General features: G+C 42.8%; 1 protein-coding gene across 1 annotated transcript in view; it reads right to left on the bottom strand.

Moving 5' to 3' along the window:
* LHCGR (luteinizing hormone/choriogonadotropin receptor) overlaps nucleotides 1-23743 on the bottom strand; it is a 200024-nt gene that overhangs the window by 30074 nt on the left and 146207 nt on the right. The window contains exon 9 of the mRNA XM_069767895.1: nucleotides 21946-22131. Within this exon, the coding sequence (XP_069623996.1) occupies nucleotides 21946-22131 (186 nt within the window). The remainder of the gene's footprint in view (nucleotides 1-21945; nucleotides 22132-23743) is intronic.

Genomic DNA, 23743 nt, shown 5'->3' on the forward strand with positions numbered 1-23743 from the left:
ATTGGTAGAGCAGCTTAGTATACATTTTTTGCAAAAAACGTATCAACCAAATACCCTGTTTTTTACATCTTTTACTAGCACTTGCGGATTACTGCAACATTTTTCCAAACTGAGTGTTTTTGGTTTTACTATTCTCTTTTGTGTCTTCAGGTTTCTTGGTGGTGTGTGAACATGATCATACAGACTTGTTCACTGTGCAAGTAGCCCATGTGTTCCTGTTTCCATAATTGTTCTCTTGTGTCTACAAGACTGGGGAGTTCCACCACTCCTCTTGGGCTATCTGCACAAAAGCTGTTCTACCCTGTATGCACACATGGATTTTTCCTCTCTGAACCCTGTTCACACAGGTTATATACAGATGATCAGGTTTTTAAATACATCAGATAGGGATTGCATACATTAGTTAGGACTGCTCTGATAAGGGTATACCGTGAAGATTGGTAGAGCAGCTTAGTATACATTTTTTGCAAAAAACGTATCAACCAAATACCCTGTTTTTTACATCTTTTACTAGCACTTGCGGATTACTGCAACATTTTTCCAAACTGAGTGTTTTTGGTTTTACTATTCTCTTTTGTGTCTTCAGGTTTCTTGGTGGTGTGTGAACATGATCATACAGACTTGTTCACTGTGCAAGTAGCCCATGTGTTCCTGTTTCCATAATTGTTCTCTTGTGTCTACAAGACTGGGGCGTTCCACCACTCCTCTTGGGCTATCTGCACAAAAGCTGTTCTACCCTGTATGCACACATGGATTTTTCCTCTCTGAACCCTGTTCACACAGGTTATATACAGATGATCAGGTTTTCAAATACATCAGATAGGGATTGCATACATTAGTTAGGACTGCTCTGATAAGGGTATACCGTGAAGATTGGTAGAGCAGCTTAGTATACATTTTTTGCAAAAAACGTATCAACCAAATACCCTGTTTTTTACATCTTTTACTAGCACTTGCGGATTACTGCAACATTTTTCCAAACTGAGTGTTTTTGGTTTTACTATTCTCTTTTGTGTCTTCATGCGTCTAATATCTGAATGGTGTGTGCTGTATATATCTAATATGTAAGAAGTGTGTGCTCTGTATGTATCTAATATGTGAGTGATGTGCTGTATCTGTCTAACATGTGAGTGGTGTCTGTGCTGTATGTTTTGTGGTAAATCAGCTCACTCAGATGTACATGGAGGTAGACACGGGAACACTGTCTCTTTAAGCCCTTCACTGGTTTATTATATATGCGGCATAAACCATGGTGAAGTAAAAGTAAACAAGGCCCTTTGGGCAAAACAGGAAAACAAAGTGGAGATACAAAGCACAGTCCTCATGGTAGTGCAGATCCACCCGTTCAGGGTTAGCAAAACATAAGATTCAGGTTATCATAAACACGAACACTTCTTTGGAGTTAGCCTCTCCAGACCCACTGAACACTGAGCACTGAATGCCTCAGGAGGTCGACTATTCAAAACCAAGACCACGCCCTGAGGTGGAGATAAGGTGGACAACCTCCCACCCACTCTATGGTTGTTCACAAAAACTCAGCCCTTAAAATGGCCTATTAAACCTCTCAACACATAGTGTGCTGGAGCAAACTTCTGGATTTCAAATCACTAAATCTAATAGTCTCAGTGAAAAGAATCTCCCCACCAGCACTTTGTCCTGTGTGTGTCTAATATGTGAGCAGTGTGTGGGCTGTATGTATTTAATATGTGAGTGGTGTGTGCTGGATGTGTCTAATATGTGAGTGGTTTGCCCTGTGTGTGTCTAATATGTGAGCGGTGTGTGTGCTAGATGTGTCTAATTTGGGCAACAAATACCTTTAGGTGTTTAGATCCCAGAATTTCCTGTTGGCTGCCCTGACTTTTATATTTCTCTCTTTTGTAGCCACAGAGCTATGAAAATGAATTACCGTATATACTCGAGTATAAGCCGAGATTTTCAGCCCACTTTTTTGGGCTGAAAGTCCCCCTCTCAGCTTATACTCGAGTCATACCCAGGGGTCGGCAGGGGAGGGGGAGCGGGGGCCATCTAATTATACTCACCTACCCCTGGCGCGGTCCCTGCACATCCCTGGCTTCCCCGGCGAAGGCAGCTTCTTCCTGTACTGAGCGGTCACATGGTACCGCTCATTACAGTAATGAATATGCGGCTCCACCTCCCATAGAGGTGGAACCGCATATTCATTACTGTAATGAGCGGTAACAGTGACCGCTCAGTACAGGATGAAGCTGCGGCGTCGGGGAAGCACGGACTGCACAGCGCCTAGCACCAGGAGCAGGTGAGTATAGTGGGGAGGGGGAGCACTGTGCTGCGCGATATTCACCTGCTTCCCGTTCCGGTGCCACTAAGTCTTCTGCAGCGACGCTCAGGTCAGAGGGCGCGGTGACGTGGTTGGTGTGTGCCCTCTGCCTGAACGTCAGTGCAGAAGATGCTGAAGATGGAGTGGCGCCGGAACGAAGTCAGGTGAATATTGAAAGTGCTGGGGGCCTGAGCGACGGAGAGGTGAGTATGTGATTTTTTTTTTTTTAACGCAGCAACAGCAAATGGGGCAAGTGTCTGTATGGAGCATCTATGGGGCCATAACGTTTGTGCAGCACAATATGGGGCCATAACGTTTGTGCAGCACTATATGGGGCCATAATGTTTGTGCAGCACTATATGGGGCCATAACGTTTGTGCAGCACTATATGGGGCAAGTGTTTGTATAGAGCATCTATGGGGCCATAACGTTTGTGCAGCACTATATGGGGCCATAACGTTTGTGCAGCACTATATGGGGCAAGTGTCTGTATGGGGCCATAATTAACATTTGTGGAGCATTACGGTATATGGGGCAAGTGTCTGTATGGAGCATCTTATAGGGCCATAATCAAGGTTTGTGCAGCATTATATTGGGCAAATGTGTCTATGGAGCATCTTATGGGGCCATTATTAACCTTTATGCAGGATTATATGGGGTAAATTTTAATATGGAGCATCTTATGGGGCCCATCATAAACTTTATGGAGCATTATATGGGGCTCCTGATTGAATATGGATATTCAAAAACACTTAACCTACTGATGTCTCAATTAATTTGACTTTTATTGGTATCTATTTTTACTTTTGACATTTACCGGTAGCTGCTGCATTTCCCACCCTAGGCTTATACTCGAGTCATTAAGTTTTCCCAGTTTTTTTGTGGCAAAATTAGGGGGTCGGCTTATACTCTGCTCGGCTTATACTCGAGTATATACAGTAATGTCCATTGATTTCAAGGAACTCAATGTAATGATTCTTTTCCCGCAGCCTCACTGCTGTCATGTCACACAGGAGTTAAATAAATGTGTAAAAGAAATCAAATTTAATATGTTATTAGTTTCCTGCCAACAAGTGAAAACGCTATTTGTTTTATCATAGTAATTATCAATGTGGTAATCAAGCCTTGTTTTGATGCATTTGGGCAGCTCAACCATAGCCGCATTATATGACTTAATTGTGTGCCAGGTTTAATCTTGTATTTATGTAATTATGGATTGCAATTATGCATCATTAAAACAGTAAAAGCTGCTGCGAAGAATTGGTATGGATGTAGTAAAATGACGCCTGGTAGTTCCATGAAATTAATATTTTACATTATGGCAACGTCTATATTGTTGGTACGGATCCGTATAGGTTCTTCAATACAACTTGATCCATTAAAAACAAAACTAAAAAGTATATACAGTATGTACGTGTGTCTTGTAATATCTCCAAATGGAATATGGTGGGAATTATAGGGAACTTGTCGGATGATTCTTCCAGTGTGAAACAGGAACAAGTTTCCTGCAGAAATTCGAATTTGGCGAAGATAATGTGTCTTACTATGCTCCGGGGTCTGTCTAGGATCCAGAGCTTCATTCTAATCTCAGTGACCCCAGTTGTTGAGACCCCAGAAACAAATTTGGATAAAGGATAACTTATGTTTTGTGGGGAGAATGCGTTAGTTACATTTTTTACATTATTCTTTACCATTAACCTTCTGTGTTCCCTGGTGGACATTTTCCTAAATTCATTAAAATGATGATTGATGTTTGATGCTGATTTATTTCGTATGAGCAGAGATATTATGCCTAGTGATTCGCGGCAGCGGTCAATTGAGCTGTAGTCACCACTGCAACCTGTCAACAAAGACCAAGTCTACGAAGAGGCAGCGTTGGACCTGGGTCAGGTGAGTATAGCTGAGTTTCCTATTCTATGTCTCCAAGCCTTTGGGAGAATACAGATTAATTCCAGACATCCCTTTTAAAATACTAAGCATCCCCCCATGGATGATGATGTGAGTGATTGTTCATCAGTGTTTTATACCTGCGCTGCCTTCATCTTTTACCATTGGGGCTTATGTACATCCTACACTGAACAGATATTTTTACCATGTATTGGTAAGTTCAGCATTTGTAGGATGTAACAAAGATGCATTAGATCAGTCTTTACATATATTGTAGCCTCCGAAGACTAGCGGTGATGATGTATCACCCATATTTTCTATATACTTAAAACCAGATATTAAAATATTATCTTTTCTCATCTGATTTTCTTTCCTATACATCATTACAGAAGTGTTCATTTTGTCAGAACTTCTATTAACAGTATTCAGACATATGCTTTCCCGGAGCAGCCACACAGAATATAGAAATAGCCGATTCATTGCCTTCTATAGGATAGATTTATATAATATACAGGACCAGTGGATTTGTTCTGCGCTGCTGGAATGTCAGACAGGATCCGAGGATCAAGGATGGATAAAAGTGGTTTATTGTCAACGCGTTTCAAAGTCAAACTGAGTTCTTCAGGACCGACGTCACCTGAGAAACTCAGGGACAGAGGCACGTCATGGGACGGGGGAGCCTGGTGCCAGGGGCTGTGAATGGCACCCCTTGTTTGCTCAGGCCCCCCCATTTGCTCAGGGCCCCGGCACTTGCAATACTTACCTACCCTGTTATTGCTCAGCCACGGAGTCTTCCGCATGTTCTGGCTCTGTGAAGTCTCAGGGCAGAGGGCACGATGTGACATCACTAGTGTGCGCCCTCTGCTCTGAGCAGTCACAGTGCAGAAAGCTGGAAGACGGCGACGCTGAGGAGTCCAGACCTGTGGCCAGCGGGGAAAGTATTTCATTTTTTTTTTTTAGTATGGGGCATTATATGGGGCCCATTCTACATGGAGCATTATATGGGGCCCATTCTGTATAGAGTATTATATGGGGCCCATTCTGTATGAAGCATTATATGGGGCTCATTCTGTATGAAGCATTATATGGGGCCCATTCTGTATGAAGCATTATATGGGGCTCATTCTGTATGGAGCATTATATGGGGCCCATTCTAACATAGTAACATAGTAACATAGTTAGTAAGGCCGAAAAAAGACATTTGTCCATCCAGTTCAGCCTATATTCCATCATAATAAATACCCAGATCTACGTCCTTCTACAGAACCTAATAATTGTATGATACAATATTGTTCTGCTCCAGGAAGACATCCAGGCCTCTCTTGAACCCCTCGACTGAGTTCGCCATCACCACCTCCTCAGGCAAGCAATTCCAGATTCTCACTGCCCTAACAGTAAAGAATCCTCTTCTATGTTGGTGGAAAAACCTTCTCTCCTCCAGACGCAAAGAATGCCCCCTTGTGCCCGTCACCTTCCTTGGTATAAACAGATCCTCAGCGAGATATTTGTATTGTCCCCTTATATACTTATACATGGTTATTAGATCGCCCCTCAGTCGTCTTTTTTCTAGACTAAATAATCCTAATTTCGCTAATCTATCTGGGTATTGTAGTTCTCCCATCCCCTTTATTAATTTTGTTGCCCTCCTTTGTACTCTCTCTAGTTCCATTATATCCTTCCTGAGCACCGGTGCCCAAAACTGGACACAGTACTCCATGTGCGGTCTAACTAGGGATTTGTACAGAGGCAGTATAATGCTCTCATCATGTGTATCCAGACCTCTTTTAATGCACCCCATGATCCTGTTTGCCTTGGCAGCTGCTGCCTGGCACTGGCTGCTCCAGGTAAGTTTATCATTAACTAGGATCCCCAAGTCCTTCTCCCTGTCAGATTTACCCAGTGGTTTCCCATTCAGTGTGTAATAGTGATATTGATTCCTTCTTCCCATGTGTATAACCTTACATTTATCATTGTTAAACCTCATCTGCCACCTTTCAGCCCAAGTTTCCAACTTATCCAGATCCATCTGTAGCAGAATACTATCTTCTCTTGTATTAACTGCTTTACATAGTTTTGTATCATCTGCAAATATCGATATTTTACTGTGTAAACCTTCTACCAGATCATTAATGAATATGTTGAAGAGAACAGGTCCCAATACCGACCCCTGCGGTACCCCACTGGTCACAGTGACCCAGTTAGAGACTATACCATTTATAACCACCCTCTGCTTTCTATCACTAAGCCAGTTATTAACCCATTTACACACAATTTCCCCCAGACCAAGCATTCTCACTTTGTGTACCAACCTCTTGTGCGGCACGGTATCAAACGCTTTGGAAAAATCGAGATATACCACGTCCAATGACTCACCGTGGTCCAGCCTATAGCTTACCTCTTCATAAAAACTGATTAGATTGGTTTGACAGGAGCGATTTCTCATAAACCCATGCTGATATGGAGTTAAACAGTTATTCTCATTGAGATAATCCAGAATAACATCCCTCAGAAACCCTTCAAATATTTTACCAACAATAGAGGTTAGACTTACTGGCCTATAATTTCCAGGTTCACTTTTAGAGCCCTTTTTGAATATTGGCACCACATTTGCTATGCGCCAGTCCTGCGGAACAGACCCTGTCGCTATAGAGTCCCTAAAAATAAGAAATAATGGTTTATCTATTACATTACTTAGTTCTCTTAGTACTCGTGGGTGTATGCCATCCGGACCCGGAGATTTATCTATTTTAATCTTATTTAGCCGGTTTCGCACCTCTTCTTGGGTTAGATTGGTGACCCTTAATATAGGGTTTTCATTGTTTCTTGGGATTTCACCTAGCATTTCATTTTCCACCGTGAATACCGTGGAGAAGAAGGTGTTTAATATGTTAGCTTTTTCCTCGTCATCTACAACCATTCTTTCCTCACTATTTTTTAAGGGGCCTACATTTTCAGTTTTTATTCTTTTACTATTGATATAGTTGAAGAACAGTTTGGGATTAGTTTTACTCTCCTTAGCAATGTGCTTCTCTGTTTCCTTTTTGGCAGCTTTAATTAGTTTTTTAAATAAAGTATTTTTCTCCCTATAGTTTTTTAGAGCTTCAATGGTGCCATCCTGCTTTAGTAGTGCAAATGCTTTCTTTTTACTGTTAATTGCCTGTCTTACTTCTTTGTTTAGCCACATTGGGTTTTTCCAAATTCTAGTCCTTTTATTCCCACAAGGTATAAACCGCTTACACTGCCTATTTAGGATGTTCTTAAACATTTCCCATTTATTATCTGTATTCTTATTTCTGAGGATATTGTCCCAGTCTACCAGATTAAGGGCATCTCTAAGCTGGTCAAACTTTGCCTTCCTAAAGTTCAGTGTTTTTGTGACTCCCTGACAAGTCCCCCTAGTGAAAGATAGGTGAAACTGTACAATATTGTGGTCGCTATTTCCTAGATGCCCGACCACCTGCAGATTTGTTATTCTGTCAGGTCTATTAGATAGTATTAGGTCTAAAAGTGCTGCTCCTCTGGTTGGATTCTGCACCAATTGTGAAAGATAATTTTTCTTGGTTATTAGCAGAAACCTGTTGCCTTTATGGGTTTCACAGGTTTCTGTTTCCCAGTTAATATCCGGGTAGTTAAAGTCCCCCATAACCAGGACCTCATTATGGGTTGCAGCTTCATCTATCTGCTTTAGAAGTAGACTTTCCATGGTTTCTGTTATATTTGGGGGTTTGTAACAGACCCCAATGAGAATTTTGTTACCATTTTTCCCTCCATGAATTTCGACCCATATGGACTCGACATCCTCATTTCCTTCGCTAATATCCTCCCTTAAAGTGGATTTTAGACAAGACTTTACATAGAGACAAACCCCTCCTCCTCTCCGATTTTTACGATCCTTTCTAAACAGACTGTAACCCTGTAAGTTAACTGCCCAGTCATAGCTTTCATCTAACCATGTCTCGGTTATTCCCACTATGTCAAAGTTACCTGTAGATATTTCTGCTTCTAGTTCTTCCATCTTGTTTGTCAGGCTTCTGGCGTTTGCGAGCATGCAGTTTAGAGGATTTTGTTTTGTTCCAATCTCCTCGCTGTGGATTGTTTTAGAAATGTTCTTACCTCCCTTCTGAGTATGTTTTCCTGGGTCTTCTTTGTTCAAGTCTAATGTTTTTCTTCCCGTCCCCTCTTCTTCTAGTTTAACGCCCTCCTGATGAGTGTAGCGAGTCTTCTGGCGAATGTGTGTTTCCCAGGTTTGTTGAGGTGTAGTCCATCTCTGGCGAGGAGTCCATCGTACAAGTAATTCACACCGTGGTCCAGGAATCCGAATCCTTGTTGTCTGCACCATCGTCTTAGCCAGTTGTTTGCATCAAGGATCCTGTTCCATCTCCTGGTGCCATGCCCGTCTACTGGAAGGATAGAAGAAAAAACTACCTGTGCATCCAGTTCCTTTACTTTCTTCCCCAACTCTTCAAAGTCCTTGCAGATTGTTGGTAGGTCTTCCATTCTGTATAGAGTATTATATGGGGCCCATTCTGTATGGAGTATTATATGGAGCCCATTCTGTATGGAGCATTATATGGAGCCCATTCTGTATGGAGCATTATATGGGGCCCATTCTGTATAGAGTATTATATGGGGCCCATTCTGTATGGAGTATTATATGGGGCTCATTCTACATGGAGCATTATATGGGGCCCATTCTACATGGAGCATTATATGGGGCCCATTCTGTATAGATTATTATATGGAGCCCATTCTGTATGGAGCATTATATGGGTCCCATTCTGTATGGAGTATTATATGGGGCCCATTCTACATGGAGCATTATATTGGGCTCATCCTGTATAGATTATAATATGGGGCCCATTCTGTATGGAGCATTATATGGGGCACATTCTGTATGGAGCATTATATGGGTCCCATTCTGTATGGAGCATTATATGGGGCCCATTCTGTATGGAGCATTATATGGAGCCCATTCTGTATGGAGCATTATATGGGTCCCATTCTGTATGGAGTATTATATGGGGCCCATTCTACATGGAGCATTATATTGGGCTCATCCTGTATAGAGTATTATATGGGGCCCTGTTGTGAATTCTGTTGTCAAGCTCCCTCCTGTGGTCATGAATGGTACTTCGGCTGGTTCTGTCCATGGAATTCCTCTGATGGCTGTGGGTGTTTCTGAGTTTCCTTCCACAGGTGACGAGGTTAATTCGTTAGCTGCTGCTCTATTTAACTCCACTTAGATCATTGCTCCATGCCACCTGTCAATGTTCCAGTATTGGTCTTGTTCTCTCCTGGATCGTTCTTGTGACCTGTCTTCCCAGCAGAAGCTAAGTTGCCTGCTTGTTTTTCTCTGGTTTGCTATTTTTCTGTCCAGCTTGCTATTTTGTTTGTGGTCTTGCTTGCTGGAAGCTCTGGGACGCAGAGGGAGCGCCTCCGCACCGTGAGTCGGTGCGGAGGGTCTTTTTGTGCCCTCTGCGTGGTCTTTTGTAGGTTTTTGTGCTGACCGCAAAGCTACCTTTCCTATCCTTGGTCTGTTCAGTAAGTCGGGCCTCACTTTGCTAAATCTATTTCATCTCTGTGTTTGTATTTTCATCTTTACTCACAGTCATTATATGTGGGGGGCTGCCTTTTCCTTTGGGGAATTTCTCTGAGGCAAGGTAGGCTTTATTTTTCTATCTTCAGGGCTAGCTAGTTCCTTAGGCTGTGCCGAGTTGCATAGGGAGCGTTAGGAGCAATCCACGGCTATTTCTAGTGTGGTTGATAGGATTAGGGATTGCGGTCAGCAGAGTTCCCACGTCCCAGAGCTCGTCCTATATTATCAGTATCTATCAGGTCATTCCGTGTGCTCTTAACCACCAGGTCCATTATTGTCCTGACCACCAGGTCATAACAGTACAGGTGGCCCAAAGTACTAATGCATCTCAATAGAGGGATAAGAGAAGTTCTGAGACCATTTTTTTTTCTTTGCACTGTGTTTGTCTCTCTTTTCCCCTTTACCTCTGGGTGGTTCAGGATACAGGTGTAGATATGGACATTCAAGGTATGTCCTCTTTGATGGATAATCTCACTATAAGTGTACAAAACATTCAAGATTTTGTGGTTCAGAATCCGATGTCAGAGCCTAGGATTCCAATTCCTGATTTGTTTTTTGGTGATAGATCTAAGTTCTTGAATTTCAAAAATAATTGTAAATTGTTTCTTGCCTTGAAACCTCGCTCCTCAGGTGACCCTGTTCAACAAGTAAAAATCATTATTTCTTTGTTACGTGGTGACCCTCAAGACTGGGCATTTTCCATTGCGCCAGGAGATCCGGCATTGCGTGATGTTGATGCGTTTTTCCTGGCGCTTGGATTGCTTTATGACGAACCTAATTCAGTGGATCAGGCAGAGAAAATCTTGCTGGCTCTGTGTCAGGGTCAGGATGAAGTGGAGATATATTGTCAGAAGTTTAGAAAGTGGTCTGTACTCACTCAGTGGAATGAATGTGCCCTGGCAGCAATTATCAGAAAGGGTCTCTCTGAAGCCCTTAAGGATGTCATGGTGGGATTTCCCACGCCTGCTGGTCTGAATGAGTCTATGTCTTTGGCCATTCAGATCGATCGACGCTTGCGTGAGCGTAAAGCTGTGCACCATTTGGCGGTACTATCTGAGCATGGGCCTGAGCCTATGCAATGTGATAGGACTTTGACCAGAGCTAAACGGCAAGAACACAGATGTCGGAATGGGCTATGTTTTTACTGTGGTGATTCCACTCATGCTATCTCCGATTGTCCTAAGCGCACTAAGCGTTTCGCTAGGTCTGCCACCATTGGTACGGTACAGTCGAAATTTCTATTGTCCGTTACTCTGATTTGCTCTTTGTCATCCTATTCTGTTATGGCATTTGTGGATTCAGGCGCTGCCCTGAATTTGATGGACTTGGAGTATGCTAGGCGCTGTGGGTTTTTCTTGGAGCCCTTGCAGTATCCTATTCCATTGAGAGGAATTGATGCTACGCCTTTGGCCAAGAATAAGACCCAGTACTGGACCCAATTGACCATGTGCATGGCTCCTGCACATCAGGAGGATATCCACTTTCTGGTGTTGCATAATCTGCATGATGTGGTCGTTTTGGGGTTGCCATGGCTACAGGTCCATAATCCAGTATTGGACTGGAAATCTATGTCTGTGTCCAGCTGGGGTTGCCAGGGGGTACATGGTGATGTTCCATTTTTGTCTATTTCGTCTTCCACTCATTCTGAAGTTCCAGAGTTTTTGTCGGATTATCGGGATGTATTTGATGAGCCCAAAGCCAGTGCCCTATCTCCTCATAGGGATTGCGATTGTGCAATTAATTTGATTCCTGGTAGTAAGTTTCCTAAGGGCCGACTGTTCAATTTATCTGTGCCAGAACACGCCGCTATGCGGAGTTATATAAAGGAATCCTTGGAGAAAGGCCATATTCGCCCGACGTCATCACCGTTAGGAGCAGGGTTCTTTTTTGTGGCCAAGAAGGATGGTTCTTTGAGACCTTGTATTGATTACCGCCTTCTCAATAAAATTACAGTCAAATTTCAGTATCCTTTGCCATTGCTGTCTGATTTGTTTGCTCGTATTAAAGGGGCTAGTTGGTTCACCAAGATAGATCTTCGAGGGGCGTATAATCTTGTGCGTATTAAACAAGGCGATGAATGGAAAACAGCATTTAATATGCCCGAGGGCCATTTTGAGTACCTGGTTATGCCATTCGGGCTTTCCAATGCTCCATCAGTATTTCAGTCCTTTATGCATGACATCTTCCGAGAGTACCTGAATAAATTCCTGATTGTGTATTTGGATGATATTTTGGTCTTTTCGGATGATTGGGAGTCTCATGTGAAGCAGGTCAGAATGGTGTTCCATGTCCTTCGTGCAAATTCCTTGTTTGTGAAGGGGTCAAAGTGTCTCTTTGGAGTTCAGAAGGTTTCATTTTTGGGGTTCATTTTTTCCCCTTCTACTATCGAGATGGACCCTGTTAAAGTCCATGCCATTTACGATTGGACTCAGCCGACATCTGTGAAGAGCCTGCAAAAGTTCCTGGGCTTTGCTAATTTTTATCTGCGCTTCATCGCTAATTTTTCTAGTGTTGCTAAACCGTTGACTGATTTGACCAAGAAGGGTGCTGATGTGGTCAATTGGTCTTCTGCGGCTGTAGAGGCTTTTCAGGAGTTGAAGCGTCGTTTTTCTTCTGCCCCTGTCTTGTGCCAGCCAGATGTTTCGCTCCCGTTTCAGGTTGAGGTTGATGCTTCTGAGATTGGAGCTGGGGCTGTTTTGTCGCAAAGAAGTTCTGATGGCTCGGTGATGAAGCCATGTGCTTTCTTTTCTAGAAAGTTTTCGCCTGCTGAGCGCAATTATGATGTTGGTAATCGAGAGTTGTTGGCCATGAAGTGGGCATTCGAGGAGTGGCGTCATTGGCTTGAAGGAGCCAAGCATCGCGTGGTGGACTTGACAGATCACAAGAATTTGACTTATCTTGAGTCTGCCAAATGGTTGAATCCGAGACAGGCTCGATGGTCGTTATTTTTCTCCCGTTTTGATTTTGTGGTTTCGCACCTTCCGGGCTCTAAGAATGTGAAGGCTGATGCCCTGTCAAGGAGTTTTGTGCCTGACTCTCCGGGTGTTCCTGAGCCGGCGAGTATTCTCAAAGAGGGGGTAATTTTGTCTGCCATCTCCCCTGATTTGCGGCGGGTGCTGCAAAAATTTCAGGCTGATAGACCTGACCGTTGCCCAGCGGAGAAACTATTTGTCCCTGATAGATGGACTAGTAGAGTTATCTCTGAGATTCATTGTTCAGTGTTGGCTGGGCATCCTGGAATCTTTGGTACCAGAGATTTGGTGGCTACATCCTTTTGGTGGCCGTCTTTGACACGGGATGTGCGTTCTTTTGTGCAGTCCTGTGGGACTTGTGCTCGGGCTAAGCCCTGCTGTTCTCGTGCCAGTGGGTTGCTTTTGCCCTTGCCGGTCCCGAAGAGGCCCTGGACGCATATTTCTATGGATTTTATTTCGGATCTCCCCGTCTCTCAAAAGATGTCGGTCATTTGGGTGGTTGTGATTGGTTTTCCAAGATGGTCCATTTGGTACCTTTGTCTAAATTGCTTTCCTCCTCTGATTTGGTGCCATTATTTTTCCAGCATGTGGTTCGTTTACATGGTATCCCGGAGAACATCGTTTCTGACAGAGGTTCCCAGTTTGTTTCGAGGTTTTGGCGATCCTTTTGTGCTAGGATGGGCATTGATTTGTCTTTTTCCTCGGCTTTCCATCCTCAGACAAATGGCCAAACCGAACGAACTAATCAGACTTTGGAAACATATCTGAGATGCTTTGTTTCTGCTGATCAGGATGATTGGGTGTCCTTTTTGCCGTTGGCTGAGTTCGCCCTTAATAATCGGGCCAGCTCGGCTACTTTGGTTTCGCCGTTTTCCTGCAATTCTGGTTTCCATCCACGTTTCTCTTCAGGGCAGGTTGAGTCTTCGGACTGTCCTGGTGTAGATACTGTGGTGGATAGGTTGCAGCAGATTTGGACTCATGTGGTGGACAATTTGACATTGTCCCAGGAGAAGGCTCAACGTTTCGCTAACCGCCAGCGCTGTGTGGGTCCCCAACTTCGTGTTGGGGATTTGGTTTGGTTGTCGTCTCGTTATGTTCCTATGAAGGTTTCCTCTCCTAAGTTTAAGCCTCGTTTCATTGGTCCATATAAGATTTCTGAGGTTATCAATCCTGTGTCATTTCGTTTGGCCCTTCCTGCTTCTTTTGCCATCCATAATGTGTTCCATAGGTCGTTATTGCGGAGATACGTGGCGCCTGTGGTTCCATCCGTTGATCCTCCTGCCCCGGTGTTGGTTGAGGGGGAGTTGGAGTATGTGGTGGAGAAGATTTTGGATTCTCGTATTTCGAGACGGAAACTCCAGTATCTGGTCAAGTGGAAGGGTTATGGTCAGGAAGATAATTCCTGGGTTTTTGCCTCTGATGTTCCTGCTGCCGATCTGGTTCGTGCCTTTCATTTGGCTCACCCTGGTCGGCCTGGGGGCTCTGGTGAGGGTTCGGTGACCCCTCCTCAAGGGGTGGGGGTACTGTTGTGAATTCTGTTGTCAAGCTCCCTCCTGTGGTCATGAATGGTACTTCGGCTGGTTCTGTCCATGGAATTCCTCTGATGGCTGTGGGTGTTTCTGAGTTTCCTTCCACAGGTGACGAGGTTAATTCTTTAGCTGCTGCTCTATTTAATTCCACTTAGATCATTGCTCCATGCCACCTGTCAATGTTCCAGTATTGGTCTTGTTCTCTCCTGGATCATTCTTGTGACCTGTCTTCCCAGCAGAAGCTAAGTTGCCTGCTTGTTTTTCTCTGGTTTGCTATTTTTCTGTCCAGCTTGCTATTTTGTTTGTGGTCTTGCTTGCTGGAAGCTCTGGGACGCAGAGGGAGCGCCTCCACACCGTGAGTCGGTGCGGAGGGTCTTTTTGCGCCCTCTGCGTGGTCTTTTGTAGGTTTTTGTGCTGACCGCAAAGCTACCTTTCCAATCCTCGGTCTGTTCAGTAAGTCGGGCCTCACTTTGCTAAATCTATTTAATCTCTGTGTTTGTATTTTCATCTTTACTCACAGTCATTATATGTGGGGGGCTGCCTTTTCCTTTGGGGAATTTCTCTGAGGCAAGGTAGGCTTTATTTTTCTATCTTCAGGGCTAGCTAGTTCCTTAGGCTGTGCCGAGTTGCATAGGGAGCGTTAGGAGCAATCCACGGCTATTTCTAGTGTGGTTGATAGGATTAGGGATTGCGGTCAGCAGAGTTCCCACGTCCCAGAGCTCGTCCTATATTATCAGTATCTATCAGGTCATTCCGTGTGCTCTTAACCACCAGGTCCATTATTGTCCTGACCACCAGGTCATAACAGGGCCCATTCTGTATGGAGCATTATATGTGTCCCATTCTGTATGGAGCATTATATGGGGCTCATTCTGTATGGAGCATTATATGGGGCCCATTCTGTATAGAGTGTTATATGGGGCATGGGGCCTATTATACTGTATGGCCCATTATATGGGGCCCATTAACATTTTTGGAGCAACATATGGGACCTGCTATACTGTATGAAGGACTATATAGTAGGAACCTGACTTTTGTAAACGGTACACTGCTGAGGACAGTTTCTGCTGGTAGGGTACATTTATCAATATCCCACTTACCTCTAACACTACAGGCACTGAAACCCTGAAACCTGTGGACCCTCGATCACCTAAATCCCCTCTGCTGTCTGGTGTTGTAGAATTTACAATAGAGATCATGTAATGTAAGTGAAGTCTTTGGCATTGTACTATACCTATATTTCTCTGCATCATGAATTGTGGTATGTGTTAAAGGGGCCCACAAAAACCTGGACCCGGCCCTGGACTCCATCTTCAGCACGATCACATGCAAAGTGACCAGTGAAATTGCGTGCAGTTAAATACATACTAAATTCAAATAAAGGCGGCAAAATAAAAGTGAGGGGGAAGGAGTGATGTACGAAACTTTTTTACATTCACTTAATACACATTTTTTTTATTATATGAAATAAAATCAATTTGCTATCATTATTTTTCTGCTGGAATATATTCCATATATGATTACAAATTATATAAAGAGAAAAGATAAATAAAATTAAAAAGTATTTGTGTATATATATCAATACATTTGTCAATAAAAATTGGTGTTGGATTCGAACTCACATGTTGGCGATCTGTTCCGATAGAAAAATAGATAGATAATAGATAGGTGATAGATACATAGATAGATAGATAATAGATAGATAGATGCGCCAAAGATGGAGAGCTATCTCCAAGACTCAATGACTTTTATAGGATCGTTTTCTAGGCATGCTCTTGATCTGCGCAGAGACCATTGTGCAGGGAGGTGGAGGAGGTGATCTATAATAGTGATGAGTGAGTATACTCGTTGCCCAGGTTTTCCTGAGCACGCTTGGGTGGTCTCCTGAGTATTTGTGAGTGCTGAGAGATTTAGTTTTCCTTGCCCCAGCTGAATGATTTACAGCTGCTACCCGGCCTGAGTACATGTGGGCGTTGCTTGGTTGCTAGGGAATCCCCACATGTAATCAAGCTGGCTAGTAGCTGTAAATCATCCAGCTGGGGCAAGGAAAACTAAATCTCCAAGCACTAACAAATACTCGGAGACCACCCGAGCGTGCTCTGGAAATCTCGAGTAACAAGTATACTCGCTCATCACTAATCTATCACCATCTCTGCTGTTCGGTGATGTTGAGATATATATATATACAATTAATATATAGGCGTTTCATTATAATCCAGATTTTGATGATAAGAAGTTGACTGTCGAAAAGCGATTTCTACAGAACAGGAAGAATCAGTTGAATACCGATCTTAGCAGCAGGAGTGAAAGATTTCAGGATATTTTTTACAAGGATTATGATATGAAAACTAAAAAAATACTTAAACATATCTATTTAATATAAAATTTAGATTTAAAGGGAACCTGACTGCTAATTCATGCTGCTTAATCTACCGGCAGCATGTATCAGGCACTGGCTGTATGATTTTAGCCCGGTATGTTTGACTCTGAAACACTGCGGTGTTTCAGAGAAAAGCATACTTCAGAAGCAACCGGGGACAGAGCCACAAGGGTGACTAGTCGGACAGGTGGGTCCCCTGTGGCTTCTCCGCACCCGTTCCTCTTTAGTGACAGGTCCCTCCCTGCGTGTGTGTATGTGGAAAGACATGTCAATAACTGGCAGCGGGCAGGGAGATACCGCTGACGACCCATCTGTCCGACTACTCTCCCTTTTAGCTCTGTATTTATTATATCTCTAAATAGCTCTGCCAGTGGGAAGCAGAGTACAGGATGTGCAGGTGTCGGACAAGGACCCGCGTTACGAATGACTGATGTAACATGAGTAGCAAGGGCACAAAGGATGGGGAGTTGAGAGCAGTATGGAATTTTTTTTCTAACTTTTAAATTCTTCTTCAAAAGGTACCGTCACACTCAGCGACGCTGCAGTGATATAGACAACGAGCCGACCTAAACTAGATCGCTGGAGCGTCGCTGTTTAGGTCGCTGTAGAGACGTCAAACACAGCAACTCCAGAACGATGCAGGAGCGATCCAGTGACATAACGGCGACTCACTTTTCGTTCTCGCTGGTTGTTAGCTCCATGTAAAACGTTGCTGGCATCGTTGCTTTTGATGTCAAACATGACGATACACGCTGACCTGGCGACGAAATAAAGTTCTGGACTTCTAGCTCCGACCAGCGGGATCCAGATCGCTGCTGCGTGTCAAACACAACGAGATCGCTATCCAGGAGGCTGCAACGTCACGGATTGTTGTCATTCTCTTTGCAAAGTTGTTGAGTGTGACGGTACCTTTAGGCATGTGGAGGGACAGCAAAACCCCTTAGACTTATTTGAGTGACACAGCATGGCTCCAAGTAACTGTACTGAACTGGATGGACAAATGTTCTGAACTGGATGGACAAATGTCTTTTTTCGGCCTTACTAACTATGTTACTATGAACTCAGTCGAGGGGTTCAAGAGAGGCCTGGATGTCTTCCTGGAGCAGAACAATATTGTATCATACAATTATTAGGTTCTGTAGAAGGACGTAGATCTGGGGATTTATTATGATGGAATATAGGCTGAACTGGATGGACAAATGTCTTTTTTCGGCCTTACTAACTATGTTACTATGTTACACAATTAGGACATGAGCTCTAAGGGGTAGTGGAAGAAGATCTATAGGCATGTGTGGTTAGTGAGTAATAGAGTGAGGTTATCAATCCTCTTGGCAAGAGACGGTTTGGCCTACTGTATTGGGTTCTTCTATTGGAATCTAATGTTTATTTCCTTTGGCCGCAGAACACTCTTCTCGTTCTTTGGACCTATCCGGCCTGTGTCCTTTGTAAGAAGTTGGAAAATGAATATGGAATATGATGTTCTGATTAAAATCATAAGGAATGCTAACATCATTACTATTGAGTTATGTAAGGAATTTGTTCACACCTGCTGGGAAGACCTGGCATCAGTGAGATCTGACCATCAAAAAACCTTGGTTTAACCATTAACATGGTTAATGAATGAGTAATAGAAGTTCTCACTTTGTACAGTGCTTAGTAATTGGATGACTTATTTGCTAAAGGAGCACAATTATAAAATGATTTTTGGATAGTTAGGAGAATAAAGAGTCAATTTTTATTTCGAATTTATATTTATTTTTTGGGCATTTTTTAATTTACTTTCTGGTGGTAGGTTCATACAATTAGCTACTTCTTTAATGATCGGCGGTCGTTTAATACAGGCCAATAAGGCCTTAGCTGCACATGCACACAGAGCAATCTGTAATAGATAGATCAGTGGGCATAGGCTGCTATAGTCTCGGTAGCACAGCTCCTGTTTACAAAGCACAGAATGATGTGCTGCCGAGATACAAAAAAAACATTTCACTTATTGAATGAGCGTTTTGCTCATATGTTGGCGGATTAGCAGCCTAGCATTCTAAGGATCGCTCATTCATGGCAATGGTGCAATGGAAATATGTTCTAACCATATGCGCCTATTTAAACAGGCCAATCATGACCATTAAACAGCTGATTGCCTATACGCAAGTCGATTGGTGGACGTCTCTATGGTGTAGGAAAGCAGCTGGCATAGTCCTGCATAAGGTGGTATGTGTCACCAAGGTGGCTAGCCTTGCTGATGTGAGTCCCGGAAAAGAAGGCTCCAGCAAAGATAAGTTCCTGAGAGGATTTTTTAATGGGCTCGGATTTTTGGGTTTGGGAACGGCTAGAAGAGTTGAGTGGGACTGGTTGCTCCCATATCTACACTTAGGGAATTGAGGGGCTTATTTAAGGCAGCTGTTCTGTCTCAGTTGGGTTTGTGTATGGAGGTGGAAAGACCTAGTATATGCTGGTCAGTTTCTGTCAGAAGCTAACTAAGACCTGAGTTAATTTTAAATGGGTGAGCCCGCTCTGTGATCCCGTATTAACATATGGGTTGTTTGTTTATTTTTGCTTACCTTTATGCCAGAGCAAAGATTGTTTGCCTTCCTTTGTGCTGGAGATTTAGGGATTTTAATAAATCTATCTGTTTGCACCAATAAACTTCATGATTGTGTGGATCTGGCAACTTCTAAAGAGCTGGAAACCCCCACAATGGGTACAAAACAATCATTAATGAGCGGCTAGAATATTATCGCTATTGTCAGCACAGCTCCTGTCTACATCGGATAACGTGCTTCCAAGAATGATGATTGAGCCAGCCACTCGACAAAAGAGCAATTGCTCATTTATTGAAAGATTGCCAGCAGGTTTATCCAAATCGATAAATAGTGAATGAGCGCTCTAACAAAATTTTCATTGTCGATTATCGTCTTGTCAAAATGAGCCTTAAGATCTTCATAGAAAAAGTTGGAATGGGGCCCTGAGTCATCAAAATAAAAAGGCTGATTACACTGGTCTACAAAAAAAAAATTTCTGGCATGGACTTTAAGAACAGTTTTAGACTAATTTGTGGGTGCTGAATTCAAATCTGATCTTATAATTTCTCTATCACATCCCGTTTTTGCACTATAGGTATATAGCCCATTTTCATGAATTCCATAATAAATATAAGTAGTGTATGAACAGTGCCGGTTTATACGGTTCACTAAGGTAAATTTACTTTTCATTTAGTCTCCAAATAAATGTGATAATATCTTTGTTTTCTTTGAACCTGCATAATTCCAATTTGTTATGATAACACCCTTGTTTTCTGTGCTACTGGGACAGTAGAGCTACAGCAGAGCATTGGGTGAAAACTGAATGGCCTCAGTGACAGAGACACATAAGGTATACTGGAAAATTGAACAACTTTTTAATAAACAATTAATACGTTTATTTGAAGTTGGAAGGTGATGTGAAATACGGTAATAAGAGATTTTATGGCTGTTCAACAAATGTTTCCAGAATGAAGACATGTCAGACCGGTGCATTATAAAAGCTGAGACATTCGCAGCTATTAAGTAGCAGAGATCTCCTTGGCTTGGAAGACTATTGTTGCTTTACAAGCTTATGCTTCGGTGAAGATGATGATTTTATAGGTTGGGCCATGAAAAGTTATCACAACCTCACAGGCGACGTTATCTTTGGAAAGATGGCAAAACTCTGAACTCTGAAACGTAGTAATGGTGTGAGCCGGGATTATACGGCACCTTTCGAGTGGATAATAAAGCCATTAATGTAGATTTTCTACAGCTCCTTTCTTTCGTGCTTGATAATGGAGAGCTTCTAATTTAGCCAAATTGATGAATTGCGTTCGGTACCTTGATAAAGTGTTCTGCTAGAATACGGTCGAGAGGTGAGGCTGCCATTGGCACTGTATAGCATCACAATCCACATTGCTGGAAAATAGCAAGTGAACACTGGCGCATCACCGTATAATGCCAAGTCAACTAAAGGGGTTGACCAGTCTCATCAGAAAAGTCTGCCGTTACTCAATATTTCTGTGTGGGTGGGCATGTGTGTGTGACTTGCATGATTGAATATGTACATTGCATGCAAGAGCTCATGTGAATGCTCAACCACATGGAAGGTAGATTGTGCACGGCACCAACTTGGCAACCTACAGTCCTGTAGAGTGACTGTAGACTTTTCTTCTGAGATTGGACAACACCGCTGACATCAGTCGAAGGGTTTGTCGCTCACCTGTATGGGTTGTTCGAGGCATAACTCTGTGGAAGAATAATGTAAGCGCTAAACGTGGCAGCTCCAGCCACTGAGCTCACACCTTGGCTTCGAATGACATGTCTTACTTGATTTGTTCAAAAATTGATTTGTTTGTTTTTATTTCCCTCCATAGTATTGATAACATCCTTCTCCAGCCCCACATTTTGTAGGGGTTGATTCTCCTTCTGTCTTGTTTCTTTATCGTCCAGTTTTTGCATTCATATGTTACCACAGAAAAGACCAAACTATGCATGAGCCGTGTCTTTGTCGCCAGTGAAATGTTCCTCAATTTGAAGACCTTGTCCTGTAACTTCATTGCTGACCTGTCTATAGCTATTCTCCTATTGACTTCCGGTATGTTGATGCATCTCAAGTGATGATTGATCCAACTAGGTTAAAGTCCTTTACAACTTCTAGTTCATCGCCATTCATCTCAGATGTGTCCCGGTCATACCTGACAGTCGTCAATATCTTCGTCTTCCTTATAATTATATATCTCACTGACATATTCCTTACTATGCACAGACGCCGGCTGGTGAATACTCTCATCAGCGTCACCTGCTCTTGCTGTTATCAGTAGTAGTCATGAGCCGACACCTGACCAGCGGTAACTTTTTCACTATTGGTCACATCCACTGGCTCACACTCTGTCCTCTGTGTGACAGCGTGGGATCCCGAATCGGTCCCGTGATACGCAGCGGTACCGTACTGGTAACCAAACCAAATCTTTTTATAAAGTTTAGCCAAACCCCGATGGACCCGAACATCAATGGGTCTACCCAACCCTTGTCCTGAGCTTAAATCCACCAAGAGCAACATCTGCAAGGAATTTGCATGTCCTCCCCGTGTTTTCGTGGGTTTCCTCCTGGTTCAGCTGTTTCCTCCCACCTTCCAAACACATACTGATAGAGAATTTAGATTGTGAGACAGTGATGTCTGTAAAGTGCTGCTGAATATGATGGCCCTATATAAGTGAGGATTATGGAAAAGAAACTTTCATGCAAAAGATTATATTTTAGGATACATATTGTTTCACTTACTCTTTTTGTCTCATATTTGCAAAAGCACAGCAGTGACTGGGATACGTCAGCTGGGCTTTCACCAACTTGGTGAGTTTCTCCAGAGCTGGTAATTTCTTCAGGTAATAGGATTTTTCTGCCACTAGGACTTGGATGTATTCCAGTCCATGGACAGGGAGATGCTCTAATGCTGTAGCCGTTATGTCTCTAGAAAACAAAAACATGTCTACATCTCATTACCTCCATATAAGCCATTTCTATATCATTTCTGCACAGGATTTATAATTTTGGTTTGATGACCAAATCCCTTATATTATTCCTCTTGGAAATGTACAAATGCATTTACAAGCTGATTGTACTATTTCCCTTAGTTATATCGGAGTATCTCTGCAATATCTCACACTAATCGATCCATAACTGTATAGTGACAATCCTAGCTTTTGTCACAAAGGGTTTAGTAACACCCAATTCTACATTTCCAGGAGGCATAACAGAGGAACAAGACAAAGCAGAGGTTAATGATTCAATTCATTTTTTTTTGCTTTATATCATGGAAAATAGAAATATTTCTTAAAAATGACATGTTAGAACAGCTGGCCTGTTCTCTATAGCTTTGCAATTACATTACTATAGAATATAATTGTATTATCTTGTTAAAGGGGTTGTCCATTTGTTCTGTTATTGGTGACCCATCCATTTGATAGGTCACCAATATTAGATGGGTGGGGGACCAACATTTGACACCCCTACCCATCAGCCTTTTCAATTTTAATAGGAGCTAAGTTATAGTTCTAAGTAATGGCCACTAAATGGTGTGAAGGAGCTAAGCTTCTCTGTACACTGTTTCCAACCAGCATCTGTTAATAGATTATTGGTGGGGGTTTCCAGTGTAAGACCCCCACCAATCTGACATTGATGACCTATTCAAAGGATATGGACAGCATGGTGGCTCGTTGGTTAGCACTGTTGCTTTGCAGCGCTGGGGGTCTTGGCTTCAAATCCCATCAAAGATAACATCTGCAAGGAGTTTGTGGGTTCTCCCCATATTTGTGTGGGTTTCCTCCAGGTTTTCCAGTTTCATCCCAAATGTAAGGAGATGAACATATTGTCCATGATCCCATTTGAAGAAACAAGTGTTATTGTAATGTGAATTGTGATGTATATGGCGAATTGTGTTAATGATGTTGATATTGTGAATTGCTGACAGCAGAGATAGCAGGAGTTAATGGCTGGGACTAGCCCAGTGTGGGAAGGGTGAAACTGAAGGAAAAGTGACAGTCTCTTGTTATAACAGGAGATGGGGTCCAGAGTGCATAGGGAAAGGACCTAAGGTCCAATGTGAGCAGAGCAGGGCTGTATTCTTGGGTGTCTCTAAAGTGAGAGGAGACTGAGAGAAAGAGATAGCGTGATCCGGAGCAAAAAGGAGGAAAGGTGACTGAGATACAGAGTGATTCTCTGGAGAAGGATCCTGTGAGAGGATGCCTAGCAGTAAGGCCTAGAGTTTATAACTCCAGAAGTTAAAAGGCCTATACAGGACTTAGTAAGCGAAACAAACAAAGTGCTCCGGGCAGGAGTTCCGGATCGACAGCATTAGAGAAGATAATTATCTGCCATCCTGGCATCATAGCTAAGTGGGAAAAGATGCAAAACTGCAGGTTGAATAAAGAATTCTTGTAAAGCTGAACTGTAGAGTTGAGATGGATTGTGGTGAAGTAGTGAAAAACAGTGAATACAAAGGACAAATAAAGAGGGTAAAGAGGAAGGAGTCAGAACTGTGTGGAACATGCTCCTTGTTGTGAAGAAAACGTTTGTGAAGTTG

This window comes from Ranitomeya imitator, chromosome 5 (genome assembly GCF_032444005.1).
Source record: "Ranitomeya imitator isolate aRanImi1 chromosome 5, aRanImi1.pri, whole genome shotgun sequence".
Classification (NCBI taxonomy): domain Eukaryota; kingdom Metazoa; phylum Chordata; class Amphibia; order Anura; family Dendrobatidae; genus Ranitomeya; species Ranitomeya imitator.